The sequence below is a fragment of the Lipotes vexillifer genome, unplaced genomic scaffold (assembly GCF_000442215.2).
Source record: "Lipotes vexillifer unplaced genomic scaffold, Lipotes_vexillifer_v1.1 scaffold31, whole genome shotgun sequence".
Lineage (NCBI taxonomy): Eukaryota > Metazoa > Chordata > Mammalia > Artiodactyla > Lipotidae > Lipotes > Lipotes vexillifer.
In genome coordinates, this window is record NW_006792454.1 from 3,639,611 (window position 1) to 3,659,598 (window position 19,988).

Sequence of the window (19,988 nt, forward strand, 5' to 3'; positions counted from 1 at the left end):
TGGTGTTAGGTAGTGTTCTAATTTCATTCTTTTACATGTAGCTGTCCGGTTTTCCCACCACCACTTATCGAAGAGACTGTCTTTTCTGCATTGTATGTTCTTGCCTCCTTTGTCATAAATTAGGTGACCATATGTGCATAGGTTTATCTCTGGGCATTCTGTCCTGTACCATAGATCTATATTTCTGTTTTTGTGTCAGTACCATGCCATCTGTATTACTGTAGCCTTGTGGTATAGTTTGAAGTCAGGGAACCTGGTACCCGCAACTCCGTTTTTCTTTCTCAAGATTGCTTTGGTTATTCGGGGTCTTTTGTGTTTCCATACAAATTGTAAAGTTTTTTTGTTATAATTCTGTGAAGAATGCCATTGGTAGTTTGATAGGGATTGTATTGAATCTGTAGGTTGCTTTGGGTAGTATAGCCATTTTCACAATATTGATTCTTCCAATCCAAGAACATGGTATATTTCACCATCTGTTTATGTCATCTTTGATTTCTTTCCTCAGTGTTTTATAGTTTTCTGTGTACAGATCTTTCGCCTCCTTAGGCAGGTTTATTCCTAGGTATTTTATTCTTTCTGTTGCAGTTGAAAATGGGAGTGTTTCCTTAATTTCTCTTTCTGATTTTTCGTTGTTGGTGTATAGGAATGCCAGAGATTTCTGTGCATTAATTTTGTATCCTGAAACCTTACCAAATGCATTAATTGGCTCTAGTAGTTTTCTGGTGGCGTCCTTAGGATTTTCTATGTGTAGTATCATGTCATCGGCAAACAGTGACAGTTTTACTTCTTCTTTTCCAATCTGTATTCCTTTCATTTCTTTTTCTGCACTGATTGCTGTGGGTAGGACTTTCAAAACTATGTTGGATAATAGTGGTGAGAGTGGACATCCTTGTCTTGTTCCTAATCTTAGTGGAAATGCTTTCAGTTTTTCACCATTGAGTATGATGCTTGCTGTGGGTTTGTCATATATGGCTTTTATTAGGTTGAGGTAGGTTCCCTCTATGCCCATTTTCTGGAGAGGTTTTATCATAAATGGGTGTTGAATTTTGTCAAAAACTTTTTCTGTATCTGTTGAGATGATCATATGGTTTTTATTCCTTAATTTGTTAATGTGGTGTATCACATTGTTTGATTTGCATATATTGAAGAATCCTTGCACCCCTGGGATAAACCCCACTTGATCATGGTGTATGATCTTTTTAACGTGTTGTTGGATTCTGTTTGCTAGTATTTTGTTCAGGATTTTTGCATCTATGTTCATCAGTGATATTGGTCTATAGTTTTCTTTTTTTGTGATATCTTTTTCTGGTTTTGGTATCAGGGTGATGGTGGCTTCGTAGAATGAATTTGGGAGCGTTTCTCCCTCAGCGATTTTTGGAAGAGTTTGAGTAGGATCGGTGTTAGCTCTTCTCTAAATGTTTGATAGAATTCGCCTGTGAAGCCATCTGGTCCTGGACTTTTGTTTCTTGGAAGATTTTTTTATTACGGATTCAATTTCATTACTTGTCATAGGTCTGTTTATATTTTCTAATTCTTCCTGGTTCAGTCTTGGAAAATTGTACCCTTCCAAGAATTTGTCCATTCCTTCGTGGTTGTCCATTTTATTGGCATATAGTTGTTTGTAGTAATCTCTTATAATCCTTTGTATTTCTGCAGTATCAGGTGTGATTTCTCCTTTTTCATTTCTAATTTTATTGATTAGAGTCCTCTTCCTTTTATTCTTGATGAGTCTGGCTAAGGGTTTATCAATTTTGTTTATCTTCTCAAAGAACCAGCTTTTAGATTTATTGATCTTTGCTCTTGTTTTCTTTGTTTCTATTTCATTTATTTCTGCTCTGATCTTTATGATTTCTTTCCTTCTTCTGACTTTGGGTTTTCTTTGTTCTTCTTTCTCTAGTTGTTTTAAGTGTAGGGTTAGATTGTTTATTTGAGATTTTTCTTGTTTCTTGAGGTGAGATTGAATTGCTATAAACTTCCCTCTTAGAACTGCTTTTGCTGTGTCCCATAGGTTTTGGGTTGTCATGTTTTCATTGTTGTTTGTTGCCGTGTATTTTTTAATTTCTTTGATTTCTTCAGTGATCTCTTGGTTATTTAGTAGTTCACTGTTTAGCCACCATGTATTTGTGTTTTTTACAGTTTTTTTCCTGTAATTGATTTCCAGTCTCATAGTGTTGTAGTCAGAAAAGATGCTTGATACAATTTCAGTTTTCTTAAAATTTCCAAGGCTTGATTTGTGACCCATGATGTGATCTATCCTGGAGAATGTTCCATGTGTGTTCCACTTTTGGGTGGAACGTTCTATAAACGTTCTATAAATATCAATTAAATCTGTCTGGTGTATTGTGTTGTTTAAAGCTTGTGTTTCCTTATTTATTTTCTGTTTGGGTGATCTGTCCATTGGTGTAAGTAGGGTGTTAAAGTCCCCTACTATTATTGTTTTACTTTCAATTTCCTCTTTCATGGTTGTTAGCATTTGCCTTATGTATTGAGGTGCTCCTATGTTGGGTGCATAAACAATATTGAGGTGCTCCTATGTTGGATGCATAAACATTTATAATTGTTATGTCTTCTTGGATTGATCCTTTGATCATTATGTAGTGTCCCTCTTTATCTCTTGTAACAGTCTTTGTTTTAAAGTCTATTTTATCTGATACGAGTATTACTACTCCAACTTTCTTTTGATTTCCATTTGCATGGAATGTCTTTTTCCATCCCCTCACTTTCAGTCTGTATGTGTCCCTATGTCTGAAGTGGGTCTCTTGTAGACAGCATAGATATGGGTCTTGTTTTTGTATCCATTCGGCCAGTCTGTGTCTTTTGGTTGAGGCATTAGTCCGTGTCTTTTGGTTGGGGCTTTTTTTTTTTTTCTTTGCGGTAGTTTGGGGCCTCTCCCGTTGTGGAGCACAGGCTCTGGACGCTCCGGCTCAGCGGCCATGGCTCACGGGCCTAGCCGCTCCGTGCCATGTGGGATCTTCCTGGACCAGGGCACATGCCCATGTCCCCTGCATTGGCAGGCGGACTCTCAACCACTGCGCCACCAGGGAAGCCCTTGGTTGGCGCATTTAATCCATTTACATTCAAGGTTATTATCAATATGTATGTTGCTGTTACCATTTTCTTAATTGTTTTGGGTTTGTTTTTGTGGGTCTTTTTCTTCTCTTGTGTTTCCTGCCTAGAGAAGTTTCTTTAGCATTTGTTGTAAAGGTGGTTTGGTGATGCTGAGTTCTCTTAGCTTTTGCTTGTCTGAAAAGCTTTTGATTTCTCTGTAGAATCTGAATGAGACCCTTGCTGGGTAGAGTAATCTTGGTTAGAGCTTTTTCTCTTTCCTCACTTTAAGGATATCCTGCCACTCTCCTCTGGCCTGCAGTTTCTGCTGAAAAATTAGCTGATAACCTTATGGGGATTCCTTTGTATGTTATTTTTTTTGTTTTTCTCTTGCTGCTTTTAATATATATTTTTTGAATTTAATTTTTTGTTAGTTTGATTAATATTTATCTTGGTGTATTTTTCCTTGAGTTTATCCTGTGTGGGACTCTCTGTGCTTCCTGGACTTGAGTGACTGGTTCACTTGGGGGTTCCTCCCATGTCCTTGGGTGTCAGGGTCCCCAACCAGCAGCTGGCAGGCACCCTAGTTGTGGGGAGATGCTAACTCAGCGTCTTCCCACACCGCCATCTTGACGCCTGCATGTATCTTTTTGAATTATGGTTTTCTCCAGATATAGGCCCATGAGTGGGATTGCTGGATCATATGGTAGCTCTATTTTTAGTTTTTTTAGGATCCTCCATACTGTTCTCCATAGTGGCTGTGCCAATTTATATTCTCACCAACAGGGTAGGAAGTTTCCCTTTTTTTCACACCCTCTCCAGCAACTTGTGCCCTTCTGACTCTAGGCCACTCTCTGTTTTGGTTTGTGGGCACAAACACAGCTGTTGCCGCTCTCCTTCACACCAGTAGGGGAAGAGCTGCCTAGCTCAGTCACCCTGTGATGCAGAGGAGTGCTCTCCATACTTGTTGATTGCTTACTTTTATTTTTGAACCAGTATCTCCAGTATATTGTATCTATGTATATTTATACCTTTATAAATTGTATACTTGTGTTATTGTCAAATAAGCTCTATAACATAAAACAAAAAAATATAGAATATTTTAAAGGTATGATTTTAAAAGATTTTTAAAAGAAAGATTAAAAAGTTAAAATAAAAATTATGGAGACAGTAAAAAGATCAGTGATTGCCAGGGGTTGGGGAGTAGGGAAGAATGAGTAGGCACAGAGAATTTTTAGGGCACTGAAACTCTTCTGTGTGATACTACCATGGTGGGTACATGTCATTATACATTTGTCCAAACCAGTAGAATGTACACCACCAAGAGTCAACACAAATGCAAGCTATGGGTGGTGGGTGATGATGTGTCAGTGTAGGTTCACTGATGGTAACAAATGTACCACTCTGGTGTGGGATGTTTTGGGGTGTGTAGTGGCAGGGGGTAGATGGGAAATTTATGTACTTCCCACTCAATTTTTCTGTGAACCTGAAACTGCTCTAAAAAGTGTAGTCTATTAAAAGAACTAAATATAAAATAGAATAAAATCTATATATGGAAGTCTCCAATTTTTTTTCCATTTTAACTCACTTTGGAGACTGAATACATCCCAGTGGGTACGCAAGACAATGGACTTTCCCTTTTTCTTTTAATAAAGTAAGAGATAAAATTTTTATTCTTTGATATGGATTGGCACTGGTGTCATCACTTGGTCCATTTTTTAGACATTAATATTTCCTGTTAGGTATTTTGGGAAAAGGTGGAAGGATTCTACAGTGCAGCAGGGCTGAGAATGGTGTCCTCACTTGTTTATTTACTTTCTTTGTATTTCACCACGAACTCTTATGTACCCTGTATGGTTAAGTAATTTATGGATTAAATTATTTTTCATAGTTTAGTCTTTACAGTAGTTTACAATGAGATAAGAGGTAGTCTTTAAAATCTTCTATATAAGGTTTTGCTGTTTTTCTTGTGACAAAATGCTTCAAATTACTCTTGAACTTGAGTGTGAATTATGTACTTTTCTGTAACATAAAGAGAAGGGTTCCAAATCTGTAGACCTTTTCTTTGATGGCAAGTGGCTATCAAAAGCATTCTATCTATAAATTTTTTTTTAAAGAAGCCAAGACAAAACACATTCTGTCACAAGAAGTTTTAAAAAAAACGAACTGCTTTATTGAAGGAGTTTTATGGAGCATTATGAAAATAGTTGTTTGGAAGTGTTTCCAGAATTTTGGAATTTTTCCAAAATTGACCTAAATCTATAAAAATTCATATATGTGTATACACATAGAAAGTTCAGAAGCAAATTTTTTGAACCAAAAAATGTGTGAATTTTTGTTAAAAATATAAAATGTATTCAGTATAAAATGCATTTGTGAAAATATAAAAACAGGACATATATTAGTTTAAAGAACAGTTGATTAATTCAGGGAAGTTGGAAATATTTTAGCCAAAATTCCAATTAAAACTTCATTTACTTGATTGATAGGATTGAAACATGCATGTCATGATTTAATAAACACAACCAGTGGTGTACTTTCGCCAAGTGCATCTTCCCTATTTACCACGTCACGGGAGTGGTCAGGGTGAGGATTCAGTATTAGACTTCCAAACACGTTTCCCCACTATCCAAAAGCAGAGCATTCCTATAAAACCTGTCATAAGCTGAAATGGCGTTAAATGAAGGAGCAGTTACCCTAGGCCCCATCTTGCTAATGGATGAACAAAATAAATGGAGACAAAGCACAGATGCTCACAGACACAGTTCAAAGCTGTGTGGACTTGGTGCTTAGATGCTGAGAGTAGTTCCTGGGGAAGGAGCTTGGAGGGGCCACTCTCACTGCTCTGGGTGAGCGCTGCCTCCAGAAGGGCTCACTGCAAAACAAACAGTGAACGCTGTTTTTGCTTTTTGCCTTTTTTGGTAAAAATGAAAATCCTCTTCGGATTTCTTTCGGTTATCGAAAACAGGTACAAATGCAGGTCTTTCGTGAAAGTGACGTGGCATAAGGCAAACTTTCGAAGAGCAGGGATACCTGTATCACAAAAAGTTATACAAGATTTTTTAAATTCTAAAGCATATCCAATCATATTTCTTTCACTAACAATCATTAGTAATAACTTTTTGTTGAGAGTAAGAGGTTTCAGGGCTACTGATAAAGCCAAGTTAAGGCCCTCTCCCTCCTCTCATAGCTGTTTATGCTTAGTTTCAAGCCCACTTGTACTTGGTTACACCTTTGTAGAAGTGTTTTCTTGCTTGTGTTTTGGATAGGGTTTCTCTAAAATTTTGTTTCTGGCCCCTTCTACTTTCTCTTCCTTATTGATTCCTCAGAATTCTTGTCAGCTGAAAGCATTCTTATCAGCTTTGATGCCTGCACATGCATGCACACACACATATACACACATACACATGCAACTCTGCGTGGTAAAGCAAGGAGGTGGATGGCAGTCTGCCATCCTGATTGAGTCTTTCCTACATAACTTTGTACTGGAATATAATGGTGAATAGTATTTAGGGCCAGGGCCAGAAACCCAACATCCAAACTAAACAGTCCATTTCCAGATCTTAGACTGGCTCTTGACTGGGGGACGTAGTTGCTATTTGCAGACTTAGTAAGAGACGCTTTAACCCTCATTCTCTGCTGTATCCCTGCATTTATGAAATATTGGAATGAAAGTAAGTCAACTAAATGAGCAACCTTACAGAGTAATTTTGTGATAATGAAGAAAATAATTTTCCTTTAATTCTAGGTGCCAAGGAATAAAATTTAATACTAAAAACGATGAGAATGTTATCATTCTAAGACTTTCATTCGTAGGAAAGACATCTTAAATAGTAACTTTTATTTTATTATTTTTAAATTATTTTTTAATTAAAAAAAATTTTTTTACTAGGGTACAGTTGATTTACAATGTTGTGTTAGTTTCAGGTGTACAGCAAAGTGAATCAGTTATGCATATACATATATCCACTCTTTTTTAGATTCTTTTCCCATATAGGCCATCACAGAGTATTGAGTAGAGTTCCCTGGGCTATACAGTAAGTCCTTATTAGTTATCTATTTTATATATAATAGTGTGTATATGTCAATCCCAACCTCCCAATTTATCCCTCACCTCCCATTACCCCCTGGTAGCCATAAGTTTGTTTTCTACATCTGTAATTCTATTTCTGTTTTGTAGTTAAGTTCATTTGTACCCTTTTGTTAGATTCCACATATAAGTGATATCGTATATTTGTCTTTTTCTGACTTCACTCAGTATGACCATCTCTTGGTCATCCATGTCACTGCAAATGGCATTATTTTGTTCTTTAAATAGTAATTTTTATTATCAATGGGACGTTTTGTTGTTAGGAAGTAAATATTCATTAGCCTCTAAAATTCTTTATTTTTGAAAGAATTTTAATATATTCAATGTGTAGAATAACTTGTATTTAAAATACTTATATGTCCAATAATACCCCTCAGAAATATTGAATCTTTCTTTTATGAGTTAAAATAGTAATTTTCCTAATTTGATATCGTCGTCATTATTATAGTTAACATTTACCTGAGTGTTTACTGTGTGCCAGATAGTTAAGGTCTTTTCATGTATTAATATTCATTTAACCCCCACAAAATCTTTGTAAGGTAGGAATCATTTTCCCCATATTATGGGGATTTATTATATTTCACATATTTGGTATATCTGGTATATCTATTTTACATGGTATACTTACTTTATATAGTATATAGAAATGAAGTATATCCATAATTACAAAATTTAAAGTAAATGTCAGAGGTTTTTGCTTCCCCATTACTTACTCAAAAATATAAATAGAAAATTTACTATTTTGTTGGCATCTAGGCCTTATGACATTTTCCACTAATTGCTCCTTCTCCTAACATCAGCTTCCCAAGGCTCCTACTTTCCCTGAAGTCCAATTTTGAAGTCAGTCTAAACTACATAATATGTACATAACAAACTATATAAATAATATACTAGTCCTCAAGTGACAGTCACCTGTTTGTATCTCAGAATTTTTTGTATTCTAAAACACTTACGCTTTTCCTTGAAATAGATAGGATGTGGAATTTTATGTTTGAACTTTCTCATCTTAGTATGCTGATTATAAACACAATAGATTATCTCTAAAACAAAAGGCTATTTTTGTCCAGAAACTGTTTTTTGTTCTGTTTCTCATATAATTAGATAAACCCTACTGAGATTCATATCTCACTGCATGGTATAGTCAAAATCCCAAGGGCCAAAGATGACATGGGATATATTCTCAAGTGCTGGGCTTGCTTTTGACAGTATCATGCTGCTTTGTCATTGTTTCCTAATGTGAAAAGGTGTGATGTTTTAATACAGGAGTGAGGGGTATTGTATAGCGCTAGACTTCAGGAGACTGATAGAGAGGTCATGAGATGCTCACTCCCTCCTCCTCGTACCCCCTCACTTGATTCCAGCTGTCATTTCCATTTCTTCTACCAAGCTGGCACCTTTCTTTTGTATTAGAGTTGGATTTTTCACTGGCATCCTTTATAACATAGTTTGAATCACTTTTTAATACTGGAAGTTAACATTCTTTATTCTTCAAAAGAGCTGTGGATTCTTTGAATAGCTTTGCGATTTCACTGACACTCCTCCCTACCTTTCAGTTCTGAAGGAGGTTTTCATTTTAGAAGCATGTAGTATATTTTACTTACACTAGTTCCGTGAAGCATACTTTCTGTATTGATTACCTTACCTTTGCTGCTCTGAAAAAAATATCCTATACAGTAAGTGTTACAGAAAATTGTTTTCATCTCTCAAATACTGCGTTAAAAATTTTAAATGCTTAAGACTCTAAATCCTCAGCAAAAAGTAGATTATTATTTTATTCTTTTTAATGTTATAAAGTAGTAATATGTGGTTTCTCTTAATACTGCACTGAATATTAGAATTTAGTTATTAAAAACAGATCAAGGAAGGAGCCAAAATAATTGACTTTTGTTCCATCCATCCCATAAAAATTCAGATATAACTTCTCAAAAAATATTTTATTTTTTAAAAAAGGGATTTGAAGGACTACCTTTTATATTATAATTCCTTTTAGAATATCATGTATGTGACAATTCATGAAATGTGTTTCTCCAAATTTAAGAAATAGGACTTTTTTTTTTTTTTTTTTTTCGGTATGCGGGCCTCTCCCTGCTGTGGCCTCTCCCGTTGCGGAGCACAGACTCCGGACGCGCAGGCTCAGCGGCCATGGCTCATGGGCCCAGCCGCTCCGCGGCATGTGGGATCTTCCCGGACCGGGGCACGAATCCGTGTCCCCTGCATTGGCAGGGGGGGGGGGCCCCCCCCCCCTGCCAATGCAGGGGACACGGATTCGTGCCCCGGTCCGGGAAGATCCCACATGCCGCGGAGTGGCTGGGCCCGTGAGCCATGGCCGCTGAGCCTGCGCGTCCGGCTCCGCGGCATGTGGGATCTTCCCGGACCGGGGCACGAATCCGTGTCCCCTGCATTGGCAGGGGGGGGGGGCCCCCCCCCCCTGCCAATGCAGGGGACACGGATTCGTGCCCCGGTCCGGGAAGATCCCACATGCCGCGGAGTGGCTGGGCCCGTGAGCCATGGCCGCTGAGCCTGCGCGTCCGGCTCCGCGGCATGTGGGATCTTCCCGGACCGGGGCACGAATCCGTGTCCCCTGCATTGGCAGGGGGGGGGGGCCCCCCCCCCCTGCCAATGCAGGGGACACGGATTCGTGCCCCGGTCCGGGAAGATCCCACATGCCGCGGAGTGGCTGGGCCCGTGAGCCATGGCCGCTGAGCCTGCGCGTCCGGCTCCGCGGCATGTGGGATCTTCCCGGACCGGGGCACGAATCCGTGTCCCCTGCATTGGCAGGCGGACGGACCCTCAACCACTGCGCCACCAGGGAAGCCCCAGGACAACTTATTAAATGTTGAAATTTTTTATATATTAGAGGCCTGTTCTATTATGACTTACATTGAGATAATAATCCAGGAGCCTATTATTGATAGAAGAGTACTTTCTTCTTTTTATTAAATAAGGCCTTTATGTAAGTTTTCATGCATTTTATGCACTTTAGGTCCGTATATAACAGGAACACATGTATACAAGCCACCTATCACAGATTGTCTCATTAAGATCTTAGTGGAGAATTTAAAAATAGAACAATGGTAATACTACAATGAAATTTACTAGCTTACCATTTTTATATTAGGTGCAATGTAGCTGAAGGGTTAAAGGAATGGCTTTGTATTAGTTTTTTTTTTTTTTCTTCAGTATGCGGGCCTCTCACTGCTGTGGCCTCTCCCACTGCGGAGCACAGGCTCCGGACGCGCAGGCCCAGCGGCCATGGCTCATGGGCCCAGCCGCTCCGCGGCATGTGGGATTCTCCCGGACCGGGGCATGAACCCGCGTCCCCTGCATCGGCAGGCGGACTCCCAACCACTGTGCCACCAGGGAAGCCCTGTATTAGATTTTTAACTATCTGATCCTCACAACAGTTTTAGAAATAAGCAAAAAAATGGACTTTTCTTCCCATTTTATGGAGGGAGCAGGTGGAGGCTCAGAAAGATGACATGGCATTGCCCAACAAGATAAAGCTAAGTAAGTGGCAGCATGAGAACCAGAAAAAAATAGGACTTGTGATTCCTGGTCCACCATCTCAGTGGAGAAGATAAATGAATTTACAGAAGTAGAGAGAGACTTGGTGTAGGAAGAAACAGATATGATTTTGTAATTTCTGATTTTTATCTACTTTTGAAACCCAGGGACATATTTTGTGTTAGTATTAGCCCTCAGCTTACCTTGAAATGACTCAAGGTAAGGAATGTTAGGACATGTGAGATGTTCCCAAACATGAGGTCATACCATGCTTATTTAGTGTTGGGTAATAGAGTGAACTTTTGTGTACTTTATCTTTTTATGCCTACAGCTATGCTTTTGCTTCTTTTTTCGACTTTGAATAAAGTATGGGTAGTAATTTATTCACTAGAGTGTTAAGGTTATATTTTCCCAAGTATCTTCATCCTTTTCTATAAGGTATTTTTTGCCAAACTGAATATGACTAATGTGGCTTTTCATCTTTTCCAGTCACTCTCTCTGCCTTCCTTCCCTCCCTCCCTCCCTCCCTCCCTCCTTGCCCTCCTTCCTTCCTTCCTTCCTTCCTTCTTTCCTGTCAGTCATTCAAGCCATCCCTGAAGATACAGAGATGATTAGATTTGACACAATATCTGGCCTAGGTAGCTCCTTAGTGTAGTGACTATAAACATGTAAACTAATGCATTTCTGCCAAAGCAATAAATGCAATAGTAGAAGCAAGCATGAGGGACCCACAGAGAACCAGAATAGAAGTTAACACTGCCTTCGGGCTCAAAAGAGCCTTCTTTAAAGAGGTGGTTTCTGAACTGGGTTTTTTAGGGCAAATAGGAATTTGTTAGGCAAAAAGCTATGAATTTTCTTTTAACTACAAATAACTCACCTACTTCTGTTTCTCAGACATTGTGTATGTTGTTTCGTACTTTTTGTTCACCAGATTGTTTCATATGCATTCAGAATTGCCCAAATATCTAGTTTCTTAAAGCTCTCTCAAACTAGACTCTTCAGACTGAATATAATTTGGAAATTTTCAGACTGTCTACCATTGTTCTAAGTTGTGGCTGCAGTTGGAACATGGTTTTCTTGTAAATAACATAAAATTATATTTGAATATGTCTTTGAAATGTTTGATTATACTTTACTGTATTTGAAGTATTTTGAAAGACTTTTTAGTCTTTCAAAGTTATAGTAGTATTCTTGGACTTAAAATTCACTACAGCTTGCTTTAGAAGCAAAAGTCTACAAAATATGATTAAGGGCTTCCCTGGTGGCGCAGTGCTTGAGAGTCCGCCTGCCGATGCAGGAGACGCGGGTTCGTGCCCCGTTTCGGGAAGATCCCACATGCCGCGGAGCGGCTGGGCCCGTGAGCCATGGCCACTGAGCCTGCGCGTCCGGAGCCTGTGCTCCGCAAATGGGAGAGGCCACAACAGTGAGAGGCCCGCATAACGCAAGGAAAAAAAAAAAAAAAAAAATATGATTAAACTGTGATACAGAGGCCCAACAATTCTCCCAAATATTACACTACTTAGGGAAGAGAAAAAGTTACCAGCACTTGCTTATGTTATTTATTTTATTATATCCAGTGTAATGCAAGGGTGTTCCTCTTTTATATGAATGAAGATAATTATACTTTTTCTTACAATTTAGGAATCATATTATTTACTTTTAAAAAATCATAGGATTAGTTCAGCTCCTTTTGTTTCAAAACATTTGTTTTCTAGGTGGTTTGAAAATTTTACTGAGCTCATTTTGAAATATCTTGCTTATATATCCATCTGTTGTGTGTCTTAAGATTGAAATTTAGGTCAAATTGCAACTTGAATTTAAGTTTACAAAGGTAATAAGTGTGCCATCTTTAAAAACTTCATTCTAAATTTTAAGCACAATAGATCAAAGTACACCTTATTTAAATAAATATTCTGGAAAAAAGTCTCAATGATTTTCTCCCAGACTTTCTTAAAGTAGCCACAGTTCTCAATATAAAATGTGAGGTTTAGCTTTATTATTTTAAAGGAGGATGAAAAGTTGTTTATTTTAAAATTTTAATGATTTTGCTTTCAAATTATGGAAATTCTCCTTTGGGGACAGCTTTATTTGAATTGTTTGTGGCATTATTTTTATTTCTTAAGGCTATGATTAAAAGTTTCGTGGATGTCTACCAGCTTGCAAGCACTAGAATTGCTACATTAGAAAAGGAAATGACATCTCATCGAAGTCACATTGCAACCTTGAAATCAGAACTTCACACAGCTTGTTTACGTGAAAATGAAAGTTTACCATCAGTAAGTCCTACAATATTTTTTTCTTCTTTGAATCTTGGGTCACATTTACATTCATGTTTTTGTTGTTCAAAAGGTCACTCACCAGTATATATAATTTAGGGTGAGTAATCAATCAAGCAACGTAAAATTATTAAGTGTGGAGAAAATTTTGAAGGAAGAAAAGCAATTAATTTTTCCATTGTATCATGTATAAAGATATGCATATTGTTATCAATGCTAAAACACTACATCAAGATTCCTTTGTGTTTGGCAGTGCAGCTGACAGTTGGATTTGGCAGTATGCATAGTTAAAGCTTGCAACTGTCTGAAGATTCAGTGTGTCCCATTAAGACAGAATATTATTAATTATGCGTATAACCAAAATGGTAATTAGAACATGTGATTATTCTCTGTAGAAAGCTAGTCTTATCCATAATACATGTCCAGCTAAAGATGCATGTTGTGATTCATCTATATGATTAAAATTCAGTTTCAGCAGTCTTATGTCTTAAAATTTTAGCCCATGATGAAATTTGGGCTCATTTAAGACTAAACAAAATTTTCTACATTTGAAATACATGTTTGGGGAGTATCAAAAAATGAATATATTTGTGACATAAAGGAATAAAATACACATTAAACTTTCTCCTCAAAAGCCAGGTATGTCAACAGTGAGATTCAGAGGGTTACCAATAATTAGAATGTCTTTTTTCCCTATTTGGTTTGATTAGAATGGATCTGGGTGACTTGTAAGGAAAAGCAGTATCATTTTGCCATTTAGCTATTGACCAATTTCAAATGATATATTCAACAGAAAAAGAGTTAGCATTAAAGCAAATAGATGCATAGTTGTGGTTTGGTTCTTCAGCTCCTTCAGGTCGTAGCTCAAGTGTCAGCGTCCTAATGAAAGCTTTATGACCATGGTATTTAAAACTGCAACCACTAACCCTCCCCCACCCCACAAGCTCTGTCTCATTCTCACCCCATGTTGCCTATCTACCTTCTACCTTCCTTGCTTTATTTTTTTCACTATAGCACTTACCAACTTACATATATTGTATTTTATTTATTTGCTTTTTGTCTGTTTGCTCCTTACCCTCATAGAATATAAGTTCCATAAGGACAAGCAATTTTGGTTATTTTCTTCACAGCTGTAAAGGCACTCTAGTGCCAAGAATAGTCTGACCCACAGTAGGTGCTCAACAATTGGTTATTGAATGAAACTTACTGGGACCTAATCCAATAAATGAACAAACTAGTTATTTGGGACCTGAGATGAGATTCAGTTGAGTTCAATTTTTAAAATTACTTTGTTAATTTCTTAGTGAGAGAGTAGTAAATTTGACCTCAAATAAGAGAAATCAAGATGAAGAGGAAACCTTTATAAAGATTTGAGTAAGTATTTGGAATTCATTCTAGTCTTCCTCTGAAACACATTTACATTTTTTCCTGCTAACTCTCTGATCCCATTGGTTAATATTACATTATACTATGTCAGCTTTGTTGGGTCATACCATTATTGGTTGTTTATTACTGTTATTCATATAAAAATAATTGCTTATGTTCTGAGAAAGTTCGGTAAGGTGGGATTGTTTCCCACGGGTTCAAAAATTTTTTACCATTTATTAAGCTATTGATGTCTTGATGGAGGTGTGCTTAATATCCCCCACTATCATAATAAAGCTCCGCTTCTCAACCTTCTGAATAGATTTACAGGATATGCTCATCATCTTATTAGTAAGAGGAGGTTCACTCTAGCAGTGATTCTCAAAAAGGAATGTGTGTAATGTGAAAATTTTCCCCATGAGATTCTGATGTGTCCTTCTAGGACACTGCTGCCTAATCCCATGTTTCTATGGGATATATGCTCTCCAAGTCTCTTCCCTTAGTTGAGAATCATTGTTCTGAAAACAATAATAAATTTGTATACTAATTTCTATTTTTCAAGACATTTAAATACGTATTTTCTAACTTGAACTACTTAAGAACTCAGAGAGGTTAATCTTTTAATTTCATAGATGAGAGGTGATATATATATATATATATATATATATATATATATATATATATATAGTTTGGTAGATAAGAGCATGGGCTTTGGAATTACATCCATTAGAAGTACAGTCAAGTGTAAATAACAGAAAACTTGACTAACATGTTTAAGACAGTTTTTTTTGCTCATACAGCAAGAAGTCTAGAAGTAGGTGGCTATTGTCATCGGTTTAGTGGTTCAGCTTCTCTGTAATTTCTCTGCCACTCCCTGATTGTCATAAGATGGAAGCCAGCTCTAGGATTTGGAATCACATTCAAGTCAGAAGAATGGGATGGCCCAGCAATACCTGTTTTATATATATGATAAAGCATTGCAAGGCTTTCCATTTAGAAAATATTTAAGTATTTATACCATACATTTATTTTTTAAATATTTAGAAATTTTAATATAAATTTAATAGATAACAGATATTAAATGTATATTTAAATGTTTATATATTTAAAAGAGAAAAAGCCTTCCAAGGACGTTCCAAACATATTTCCACTTATATTCCCTCAGCTGGAAATGGGTTATGTGGCCACCTTGAGCTATTATGAGTCAAGGGACAAGGAAATGAGGAATGAATAGATACCTGGTTAACCAATTAATAGTATATCTGCCCTGTCATACAAGTCAGGTATATCTGGATTCCAATTCAACTTCTGTCAGTTGCTAATCAGGTGGCTTGGGTCTCAGGTTTTCATCTGTAAAATGATGATAATGATACTACTCTCTAATAGAGATGTTGGGAGGTCTAGTGAGAAGTCTTTTTTTTTTTTTTTAACATCTTTATTTGAGTATAATTGCTTTACAATGGTGTGTTAGTTTCTGCTTTGTAACAAAGTGAATCAGTTATACATATACATATGTTCCCATATCTCCTCCCTCTGCGTCTCCCTCCCTCCCACCCTCCCTATCCCACCCCTCTAGGTGGTCACAAACCACCTAGCTGATCTCCCTGTGCTATGCGGCTGCTTCCCACTAGCTATCTATTTTACGTTTGGTAGTGTATATATGTCCATGCCACTCTCTCACTTTGTCACAGCTTACCCTTCCCCCTCCCCGTATCCTCAAGTCCATTCTCTAGTAGGTCTGTGTCTTTATTCCTAGGTTCTTCATGACCTATGAAAGAATGCTCAATATCACTAATCATTAGAGAAATGCAAATCAAAACTACATTGAGGTATCATCTCACCCCAGTCAGAATGGCCATCATCAGAAAATCTGCAAACAATAAATGCTGGAGAGGGTGTGGAGAAAAGGGACCCCTCTTGCACTGTTGTTGGGAATGTAAATTGATACAGCCACTATGGAAAACATTATGGAGGTTCCTTAAAAAACTAAAAATAGAACTACCATATGACCCAGCAATCCCACTACTGGGCATATACCCTGAGAAAACCATAATTCAAAAAGAGTCATGTACCACAATGTTCATTGCAGCTCTGTTTACAATAGCCAGGACATGGAAGCAACCTAAGTGTCCATCATCAGATGAATGGATAAAGAAGATGTGGCACATATATGCAATGGAATATTACTCAGCCATAAAAAGAGATGGAATTGAGATATTTGTAGTGAGGTGGATGGACCTAGAGTCTGTCATACAGAGTGAAGTAAGTCAGAAAGAGAAAAATAAATACCGTATGCTAACACATATATATAGAATCTAAGAGAGAAAAAAAAAGGTACTGAGAAGTCTTAAAGTACTTTTCACTTTGCCTTGCACTTAGTGAATAATCCAAAAAAAGTTAGCTATTATTTTTATTACCATTACATTTACATCTTTTTTTTTTTTTTTTGTGGTACGCGGGCCTCTCACTGCAGTGGCCTCTCCCACTGCAGAGCACAGGCTCCGGACGCGCAGGCCCAGCGGCCATGGCTCACGGGCCCAGCTGCTCCGCGGCATGTGGGATCCTCCCGGACCAGGGCACGAACCCGCGTCCCCTGCATCGGCAGGTGGACTCTCAACCACTGCACCACCAGGGAAGCCCTACCATTATATTTATAGAAAGTAATTGGATTGCACCACAGGAAAAGATTATTTACTAACATAACATCTTCAGTTTCAAACTGTGTCATTTTGTTCTGCTTCCTATTGTAACCTTGAGCATGTAACTCCTGCTCTATGATCACCATCAGTATATTCCCATGGCTGAGCTCTCTGCCCTTTCTGCAGCCTGTCTTCCCCTCTTTTCACTGACACATTCTTGCAAAGCAGTCTATACTTTCTTCTTCTATGTGCTCATTCTACTGAAACTATTTTCTTAAAGGTCACCAATAATTTTCTGCTTGCTCTGCCAACCATTGGTTCCTTCTCATCTCCTTTCATCTTTCTCAGACATACGAGGCTTCAACTACTTTCTTCTTTAAATACTCATCTCCTTTGTTTCTCTTGTTACCGACTTTTCTTCGTTGGCTCTCTGGCCTCTACTTAGTTGAGCTCTGCCTTCTTTGTATTATTGTTTGTTAATTCTTTTCTCCACCCATTAGTTTAATATGTATTCTGCATCTGGTCTGTGACAGGCTTAGTTTTGGTCCTGGGGATGTCATGTGAACCTAAACAGACAATCTTCACTCTCATGAACTTAAAATCTAATAGTGAAAGTAAATATTTTTCATGTAATCACACTAATTAATGTGTAATTCCTTACCAGGATAAGTTCACTGAAAGAGAAGAACTTAAGTGTGTAAGAGTTTTTTTAAACAAATGAGCCTGCCTTAGACTAAGGTATCAGTAAAGCCTTTTCTGGGTCAGTGATGCTTAAGCTAGTATCTGAAGACTGGGTATAAGGTACCCAGGGGTGGATGAGAGTAGTGTTCCAGATCAGGAGGAGAGGAGCGCAGATATCTACAAAGGCTCTGTGGTGGGAGGAAGAAATTGAAGAAATTGAGGAAGACCAGTATGGCTGGAATAAAGAGAGCAAAGGCAAGAGTACTCTGAGATAAGAAAGGTCTGGAGAAAAGGGCAGAGGTCAGACTTTGTTGTCTTTGTTTTGAGAGCAAAGGAGGAGTCATTGAAAAACTTTAAAGAAGGAGTGATATGCTCGGATTTGCTTTTTTTTTAAAAGATCACTTTGGCTGTAGTGTGAAGAAACAATTGAATGTGAAGAACAAGAGATAGGGGTGTGTCAGGCAACTCCTAGGTTTTTTTGCTTTTGGAAATGGATTAATGATCTCATTTACTGGGAGAGAAACAATGGAACAGGAGGGGATATTGTGAGTTTAATTTTGAGTATGTTAAGTTTGAGGTGCCACTGAGACATCCAACTGGAGATGTCACAAAGGCTGCTTGATGTGAAATTCAAGGAAGATGCCAAGCTGGAGATAACAATTTCAAGTCACTATTTTACGGGTAGGACTTGAAGCTGTCAACAAGACTGAGATGACATAGGGACGGTTTATAGAGTAAGAAGAGAAAAAGGCCTAAGAGTGAAGCTTGAAAACTCCAGCATATAATGCCTGAGTACAAGAGGATAACGTTGCAAAGGAAGCTGTGAAGGAACAGGCAAAGAGGGAAGAGGAAAACCAAGGAAGTATGATGCCATGAGAAGAGAGAATTTCAAGAAGGGTGACATGACGATAGCGTCATATACTGCTGAAAAGCAAGTGAAATGAGGACTGAAAAATGGCCTTTGGAGTTAGTGCATGGAGGCCCTTGGTAAACTTAACAAAGGCTCTTTCAGCAAGAGGTGGCGAAATTAGTGGAATTTGAACAAAAGAAGTGAATTTAGACATCTGTCGCAAAGATTTAGCTATTAAGTGTGAAAAATAGGAGTGGAGTGTTCAGAGGATTCAGGGAGTTCTAAGATAGGAATGAGTTAAATATGTTTCAGTATCTTCTTAAAATAGGCCTCCTGCAGTCTGGTTTTGACCCTGTCCAGTACACTGTCTATTTTTATAATTTCAATTATCACCTTTTTCATACTGCTGCTTTCTTCTACTTCTTTTTTTTTTAACTCCAGCTTTCTTTTGACTAGTGTTTGCATGATATATCTTTTCCCATTCTTTTCTTTTAACCTATGTTTTATATTTACAGTGGGTTTCTTGTAGAAAGATATAGCTGGTTTTGTTGTATTTATCCATTTGACAATCTCTGGCTTTTAACTGGGTGATTAGATCATTTAAGTTTAATATAATTATTGACATTTTTGGATTTTTGTCTACCATTTTAGCTGTCTTATGGGGATGAAGGTGAAGACATGATCTCTGCTTTTGTGGATTCCTCTTCTAGCAAGGGAAATGGTCACATAAGCAAATATCAGTACTAAAAATAGGCATGTATAAAGTATGTGGGAACATAGATGAGGGAGGAGTTCATTCCTCCTAACATTGTTAGAAGAAGGTACTGAGAAGATGAAATGTTTGCAGGAGTCTTTGAAGGATGTCTAGCAATTTGACACCTTGTTAAGGGAGAAGAGCAGTAAAAAATCTTTGCTTTATTTTGATTTGAGGAATAGGCCTCATGTGTAGTACATATATTTAATGAATTAAATTATATAATGAGTTTTTTTGTGCAATAGAAATGTATTGTTACTTTAGTTCCATTCCCCCTCTGAATCAAAGACATCCAACTCACCCAAACAGCCTGTACCCACTGGAGCCCAAGACTGCTTGCAGCAGTCACTCCAAACCCTACCTTCACATGTTTCCAATCCATTCTTGCACCATCCAATCCCTGCTTCTTACTTTATAACCTAATTTGATTCTGTGTCTGACTGTTTTGCTCTTGATGTTCTTATTTGGTCTCTGTATTTGTTATTTTGGTCCATTCTCAAAGCTCCATTACTGGGTCCTCAGATGATCTAGCTCTCTGCTCCAGTACCCGCTTCAATTACCGTCACCTCCTTCCTCTCATATATAGCTTTAGAGTCAGGCAGACTTGGAGGTGCTTTATGGCACTCTTATTTATTACCCACACAATACTCTAAGCATCAGTTTCAGTATTTGTAACATGTAGGTGAAATTCCCTACATTGTAGGATTGTTGTGAGGATTAAACAAAGATACAGTGTTTGGCATATTGGTAGATCCTCAGTAAATATTGGCTCCCCTCCCCCCAC

At 37.8% G+C, this 19,988-nt stretch overlaps 1 protein-coding gene across 1 annotated transcript in view; it reads left to right on the forward strand.

Moving 5' to 3' along the window:
- The window catches only part of CCDC171 (coiled-coil domain containing 171), a 349,212-nt gene that overhangs the window by 289,112 nt on the left and 40,112 nt on the right, over window positions 1-19,988 (forward strand). Inside the window, exon 24 of the mRNA XM_007465652.1 lies at window positions 12,763-12,915. Coding sequence (XP_007465714.1) covers window positions 12,763-12,915 — 153 coding nt within the window. The remainder of the gene's footprint in view (window positions 1-12,762; window positions 12,916-19,988) is intronic.